This window comes from Gossypium arboreum, chromosome 9 (genome assembly GCF_025698485.1).
Source record: "Gossypium arboreum isolate Shixiya-1 chromosome 9, ASM2569848v2, whole genome shotgun sequence".
Taxonomy (NCBI): domain Eukaryota; kingdom Viridiplantae; phylum Streptophyta; class Magnoliopsida; order Malvales; family Malvaceae; genus Gossypium; species Gossypium arboreum.
Genome location: NC_069078.1, coordinates 87,443,477 through 87,451,104, shown reverse-complemented (window position 1 = coordinate 87,451,104; position 7,628 = coordinate 87,443,477). Strand labels below are relative to the sequence as shown.

Sequence of the window (7,628 nt, the reverse complement as noted above, 5' to 3'; positions counted from 1 at the left end):
ATACTTTTAGATCGAGCTTGCCTTATATTTTAACTTCTTCAAAAAGGATATTCGGTTAGTTAGGGTGAACGAGGAAAATCGAAACCCAGTAAGTTAGGGCACGCTTCCTTGTATTTCCGAACACCGAACATTGCCTTTATTTGCAAAAGATCTTATTTCGGGGTATCAATGATGTCATACCCGGTAAGTTAGGGCATCACACCTCGTATCTCCGAAAATAAGCATTTTTAAGACTCAGACAGATTAAAAGAGTATTTCAGATTTAGGTTAAATGAGAAAATCGGAACCCAAGAAGTTAGGCACGATTGTCTCAATTACAAAATACGGAATATCACTTTATGAAAGGATTATTTTAAAGTATCGAAAAAACATTATGTGATTTATAGTAAAATACGGAAGCAAATTATGATGCTTATACGTAATAATAACGAAATTATGAGTGAATAAGAAACGTAAATAACTAAGTAATAAGAAAATAAGTAAAAGGTAATAATAATACAACGATAGTAAGAAAGAAAAAAAGTGATAACAATAATACGTCAAATAATAAAAATTAATAATAATAATAAAAGTAATGATAATAATGAGAATATATAATATATAGTATTAAAGGTAAATACATAATACGTATATTAGAAATAATCATAATGTTGAAAACAACTATTAACAACTATATAAGTAGATATATAATTGTAGTATATACATGGTATAGTTTAGAAATGATGCATGAAATTGTATATATGTACAGGTATAAATAAATAACATATGATGTGAGTGAGGAAAGAATAAAATAAGTATATTTAAAGGTGATAGGTGAAAATGTAGGAATAATAATGATATAAATAATAATATTTGAATAAAATAATAAGTAAATGAAAATATTATGTACCATAATATATGATATATATATAAAATAATATTACTATATAAAGGGTATATATACATGTATAAAATATAATAGGGTGAAGATAGATATAACAATAATATGATATAAAAGCATATATATATTTATATTATGATATTAAAAGACGATATGTATATTAGGAATAATAATAATAATAATAATACTATATAGATATGGTAATGTATAATACGCTTATTAAAAATATATACGTAACATATAGAAGAACACAATATTAAAAGGATATGTATATGTTACACATATTAAATGATAATAATGTTAGAAAACAATTATTAAAGGTATTATCTAAAATACATACGAACATATATGTTAGAAATAAATATATGGTGATATTAACAGTATGTGCAGAATATATATTTGGATATTATACGTAATATATAAAAGAATATATATATAGTATTAAAAGGAGAAATATACATAATATATATGTACAGATGTATAAAAATATAGACATAGTATAATATTAACACATATATACATAACATGGAGCATAACACATATATATTAAAAGAATACCTAGGTGACATACAAATATATTAATAAGAATTATAGTATTAAAACTATTAATAATACTTTTATAACATATATTTATAAGTATTAAATAAAACGATAATAGTGAGCCATTAATAAAGATACAACCATAATAAAATACAATAAATAATATTACAATTAAATTAGCATAGTGAGGAAAAATAAAAGAAAGGACGAAATCAAATTAAAAAATGGAATCTTGACGCGAATTTAAAATAAATGAAGGAAAAGGGGATCAATTTGGACACGCGAGCAAACAGGAGGGACCAAAGGGGAAAATATCCCCTCCCCCCAAAACACAACGTTTTATATAGGACTAAAATGAAATAGAAGTAAAGTTATAGGGGTAAAATTAAAGAAAAAGGAAACAGCGCGAGACCCTATTGAACTAAGCCTCAAAAGCGGAAGGACTGAGGGCGCAAATAATCCCTCAGTCCAAAACACGCGGACCACAGGCATAGGCGGTCGGGTGCTCGGTCATTGTCGAAACGACGCTGCTTTTGGCGCTTGAAATCAAGGCCCAAAACGACGTCGTATGGTCCCTTTATAAATACCAAAATCTTAGCAAAAAAAAATCATTCTTTCAGCCTCTTTAAAAAAAAAATCTCTTCTCTCCTTCTGGGCTAAACCCAGAAACCGGCAAGAGGGCCATCGACGGTCGACCGTCAAGCCACCGTGGCTCTGCCGCGCCGGCCACCGTACACGTTGGCCGAAAATCGCCTTTGGGGTAATTTTTCTCCTCTTTTTTTTTTATTTTTTTATGTTTTTTATTTATATGTATAAATGAGGGAATGGGTCTAAAAACAAAACGAAATTGAAGTTAAATCACCTTAGATTCGCTACTCTCGTTCTCCGATCTCTGATATTGGGCTCTTTTCCTGCTTTTGATATTGCTAGAGTCTATGCTTGTATGTTTGAAATCTAATATTGTTTTTATTTCACAAGTGCCAATGCTTACAATGGTTTTTGGATTTGGCTTTTAAATAGCCATTACATTTCCCTTTTTTTTTTAATATCTGTCTTTTCTTTATTAATTTTTGCAGGTGTTTGTGGTGTGGATTCGATCTGTCGATAGGAGCAGAGGCGGTGGTGGATGGGACAGGGGCAAGTGGCTGAACGGCTAGGGTTTTAGGTTTTCCTTTATTTTTCTTTAATGTATTGGGCTAGGGTTTCCTTTGAAATTGGGTTTTGGGTAGGTTATTTGGGTTTTAGGCTTAGTGGGTTCAGTGGGTTTTGGGTCTAAAATTGGGCTTGTACATTATCTATGTGGCAATTTACGTATATACCACGTTAGCAAAGTAAAAAATAAATAATTTTTTATCTATTTTGGGATGATTTGACAAAAAATACAAGTTCAATAATTAAAAAGATGAAAAATTAAATAGAAAGCTAAAATAAATATTTTTTTGCAAAGTTAGGGAGAAAAATCATTATATCTTAATATTTTAATAATTTCATTATTATATTTCATGTGTTATTTACTTAAATTATATTGAGATTTAAGGTGAGTTTGAATAGGCAGTGCGTTTACCTGCAGTTAGTGTAAAAACAGTGGTGGCAGTGAGATTAAATACTGTAGCGATACTGTAGTGTGAGACAAAAAGTAAGCTAAACGCACCGCACCGTACCGCAATCCCAAACCCACCCTTAAGTGGATATAAAATGTTTATTTATTTGTTGGATATAAAAGGTTTTAAACCATTGATCATGTACGGATAAACTCCATATTATTAACGATATTATAATTTAAATATCGATTGATTTGAAACTTTGAAGCACAACTAATTTAATCATATAATTAAATTATTAAAAAAATTTATAATTACATATTAAATTAAATTTTTATTTTAGCTACTACTAATTAAGTTTTAAAGATAACACAATTTAATTAATTTAATAGTTATTATTTAGTTAAAACTAAAATTTTAAAAATATAAAGGCTAAAATAATCAAATTTAAACACAAATATTAAATCTACAAAATACATAAAGTATGAGATTTAATAGCAAAATTTAACCATCGTAACATATCATGTTATTATTCACCAATAAGAAATCATAAACAACTATAGCTTTAGCACCCAAAGAACACTGGAAACAACACACATGGTATCGATAATGCTTATGCTATATAAAGGGTTCATAAGTTCTGTAAGTAATGGAAACTCCATGGCCATGTTTAGAGCTTGAAATGCAGCATGGCAGAGGTACCATGAAGGTCTTTTGCATTGTAATAACCAGCATATTCCCTCATGGTGACTTCCCTGTATTTTGGAGGATTTTCCTCTGATATTAACTCCTTAATAGGTCCATAAGTTCTTAAATCTGGCAAAAAAAAAGTACTGAAAAAGCAGGCCACTGATACTCTTGGTCCTACACAATTTGCCACTACCCTATGCTCCACACTTCTAAAACCATCATTTGATATTAGCTGCAAAAAAAGAAAAAAAAGAAAAAGAAAAAGAAAAAACATCATTAGAATGTCGAATTAGTTGCAAAACCGAAGTTTATCCTAATTGGTTCATGCAGTTATTCTTAAAAGATAAAAGCTTTGCCTGTAAATGTTAACGACTAGTGCACCGGGAGTTGGGGGTACGTCAACCCATTGGTTTTGGTGAAGGACTTGGAGTCCACCAATATGGTCTTGTAGGAGCACGGTGAGGAAGTCGTTGTCGGAGTGCTTGGTTGTACCGAGAGTGAGTTCTGGTTGTGGACAAGCAGGGAAATAATGCGATAGCATGCCGAGACCTTGAGTGCAACCCATGTCTTTTAGGTGATCAGGCTGCAATCCCAGAGCTTCTGAGAGTAACTCAAATAGCAAGCAGCCCAATTGCATTACTTGCTTTGAGTACTCTATCATTATATCCCTACATATGTACATATACACACTTGAATATACATACATACATACATACATACATACATACATACATACATACACCACTAGATATTATGAGGTTTCCAACTTGGGCACGTAAATAAGTATGGCTCTAATTTATCACTTGATTGTGGATAAAAAACCAATTGAATAAAAGTCTAGGTAGGACCACTGTGATGTGGACTCTTTTGTATGGACTCTTCTGTATCATGTTCCGGTTATTCGATTCGGAAGGGTGGTAACCGGAGTTCTGTAACTTTGTCATCATAAACACGACAAAACACTTCACATATGTAATAAGATACCTGGACACCTCCGGCAACTCATGTGGCACGGGAGGTTTAAGAGCCATAAGGCAGAACAGTGTCTCTCTCCAGTTAGCTGCTGGTGAACTATAAAGATCGAAATTGCTGTTGTAGGCCACGTTTTTTGTACTATAATCCCGAGTGAAGAACTTCTTTTTCGCCTCCAAATCTTGCTCGAAAAACTGGACAACACCATCCTTCATATCTTGCAGGACACTCAATGGAATCCCATGGTTCTCAACTTGGAAGAAGCCCCATGATTTTGACGCATTTCGAACTTTGTCGATGATGTTCCGAAGAGTCCCTGGATCTTCCTTCACTCCTGCGAGGTCAATAACCGGAATACTAACATGGATACCATTAGAAACAGATGAGTTCTTGTCTAACTTATCTGGTCTGTAATGGAACATCCGAGGAACATTTTTAATTCCAGAATCAAAAAGTCCTTTAACACCAGCTTTTGTTTCATCAAAAGCTTTCAGTTCACTAATTCGGTCATATTCGGGCTTTGGTTTTGCCATTAGAACGCTCTTCCTCAGACCAATTATCAGCAAATGGAAAAAGTCAAAAAATAAAGCATTCAGTGATTGATGAAAATTCAACTTTATAGTAAACCCATCATTTCAACATTCACATAAATTATTGCACACATAGCTTAGGTTTATAAAATAAGATTACAATTAAACATCATTTATCTCCATGGCTAGGTTTAGAGAGCTTGAAATGTGGTAATGGTGAAGTACCACTAAGACCTTTTGAGTTGAAGTATGTAATAAAGTCTTTAACAGTAGTTTCCTTGTATTTTGGAGGGTTGTTTTGTGATAGCAGCTCCTTAATAGGTCCATATAATCTTGTATCTGGTACAAGAGCAGTAGTGAAAAAGCTTGCCACTGATACTCTTGGACTTACTGAATTTGTTACTACTCTATGGTCCACACTTGTAAATCTGTCATTTGATATAAGCTGAAGGACAAAAAGAGGGGACGGGATGGCGTCACGGTGTTGAATGTGAACACGTTTTAAGAAAAATGAAGAGTCAGAACGAGATTGACTTGCCTGTAAAAGATCTCCAATGTTAATGACTAGTGCCCCAGGAGTTGGGGGTACATTAATCCATTGATTTTGATGAAGTACTTGGAGACCGCCAACGTTGTCTTGTAGGAGAATAGTGAGGAAGCCATTGTCTGCATGCTTGCTTGAACCGAGAGTCAGTTCTGGTTGCGGACAGATCGGATAGTAATGGGATAACATGACCAGTCCCTTAGCACAATCTATGTCTTTTAGGTAATTAGGGTTCAGACCAAGAGCTTCAGACAGTAATTCAAAGAGAAAATACCCCAAATTCATTACTTGTTTCGAGTATTCAAGCATTATATCGCTGCAAATTGAATACAATCATGTTATGTCATGTCCGTTTAAGAAAAATGACGAGTCATAGTAACATTTCCATGTACCTGAAAACTGCAGGCAATTCTTCTGGTTTGGGAGGATCCGGAGCCATGGAACACACAACTGTATCTCTCCATTTAGCTGCCGGTGCGCTATAAAGATCAAAATTCGAATTGTAAACCACTCGTTTCGTGTAATCCCGAGAGAAGAACCGGCTTTTAGACTCGACGTCTTGCTCGAAGAACCTACGTGCACCGTCCTTCATTTCCTCCATGACATTCATTGGTATCCCATGGTTAAGTACCTGAAAGAATCCCCATGTCTTGGACGCGTTTCGAACTTTCCCGACGATCTCCTCACGAGTAGTTCGATTTTGCTTCACTTTTTCGAGGTCTATAATGGGAATACTAACCTGTATGCCACATGAAACCGGGTTATTCTCGAATTGATGATGAAACATCCTTGGAACATGTTTGATTCCAGAATCAACAAGTCCTTTTACACCAGCTCTTGTTTCATCGAAAGCTTTCAATTTGCTTAGTCGATCGTATTCGGGTTTTCGAGTGGTGGGATCTTCTTCATCGGTACACTTGGACATGGTTATCAGTGAGTAATCCGTGTAGACAACTCAAATCTTATGCTCACAAGCTCATCTTAATATGAATATATAATGGTAAACCATCACAGTTATGATATTTTTCTATAGCCAATGGGAAATTGATACAAATTTCATGAAGTAGATGATTAGGTAGCTTGAAAAATCAAAGTTTTTAATGGTGTAGCAAATACACAAATAATGGACCATTAACCCCAAGGCATGGGACACATAAATAGTCACTAATCATTATAGTGGGAAATATGATTTCGCTTTCCATCTTTTTCCACATAAACCTCTTATCATGCAAGGTGATAATGTTTAAAATATGTGTTGTTGGCAAATTTCAATTTAGTTTTGTAAATTTAATTTTAGCAAATTTAATTTTTTACTTTTAAAATTTAAAATTTAGGTTTAACTATTAGCATTGTTTAAATTATTTTGTTAATTTCATATTTATTATAATATCTTTTTTTAATTACATGATTATTAGGTGAATTTTATTTATTTATTTATTTTATAATATCACATTGACAAATTTAATAAAAAATTTAACTTTCTTAAAAAATAATATAAAGATTAAATTTTAAATTTATAAAATGCATAAATTTATAATATATTTTAACTGGATCCCACATGTTTAATGGTAGGAATTGTTTTTGAGCCTCTAGACCATTTAGATATTGGAGATGCAATTTGAAGGGGAAAAACTAAATTTTGAAATAATCGAATTGGATTAGATTAAATAAATAATTAGAAATTTATAAAAATAAATATGATGTAATCATTGAATTTAATTAATTTGTATCAATTTAATACTTTTTTAAAATTCGATTTAATAGTCTGATTTAATTCATATTTTCGAGTTTTATAAAATATAATTTTTTTAAATTAGAAAAATAGTGGATTATTATTAAAATAAATTTTTTAAAAAACTACATTTCAAATGTATAAAAATTAAAATTTGGTATATTTTAAAATTATATGTTTTAATATCAAATGAAAGAAA

At 32.0% G+C, this 7,628-nt stretch overlaps 2 protein-coding genes across 3 annotated transcripts; both read right to left on the bottom strand.

Annotated features, from left to right (window-relative positions):
- Positions 1-3,464: 3,464 nt before the first annotated feature.
- Positions 3,465-5,282, bottom strand: LOC108456260 (1-aminocyclopropane-1-carboxylate oxidase homolog 1-like). Of its 2 annotated transcripts, none has more exons than XM_017754857.2 (3): positions 4,636-5,282; positions 4,008-4,319; positions 3,465-3,893 (listed from the first exon to the last, which is right to left on the bottom strand). In XM_017754857.2, exons 1-3 carry the CDS (start codon positions 5,154-5,156, stop codon positions 3,632-3,634), a joined length of 1,095 nt encoding a protein of 364 aa, XP_017610346.1. In that variant the 5' UTR covers positions 5,157-5,282; the 3' UTR covers positions 3,465-3,631. The 2 variants fall into 2 exon arrangements, with proteins under 2 accessions (XP_017610346.1, XP_052875305.1); XM_053019345.1 differs by having other exon boundaries at positions 3,465-3,883.
- Positions 5,223-6,830, bottom strand: LOC108455276 (1-aminocyclopropane-1-carboxylate oxidase homolog 3-like). Its single transcript, XM_017753857.2, has 3 exons — positions 6,090-6,830; positions 5,692-6,013; positions 5,223-5,598 (listed from the first exon to the last, which is right to left on the bottom strand). Exons 1-3 carry the CDS (start codon positions 6,620-6,622, stop codon positions 5,323-5,325), a joined length of 1,131 nt encoding a protein of 376 aa, XP_017609346.1. The 5' UTR covers positions 6,623-6,830; the 3' UTR covers positions 5,223-5,322.
- Positions 6,831-7,628: the final 798 nt, after the last annotated feature.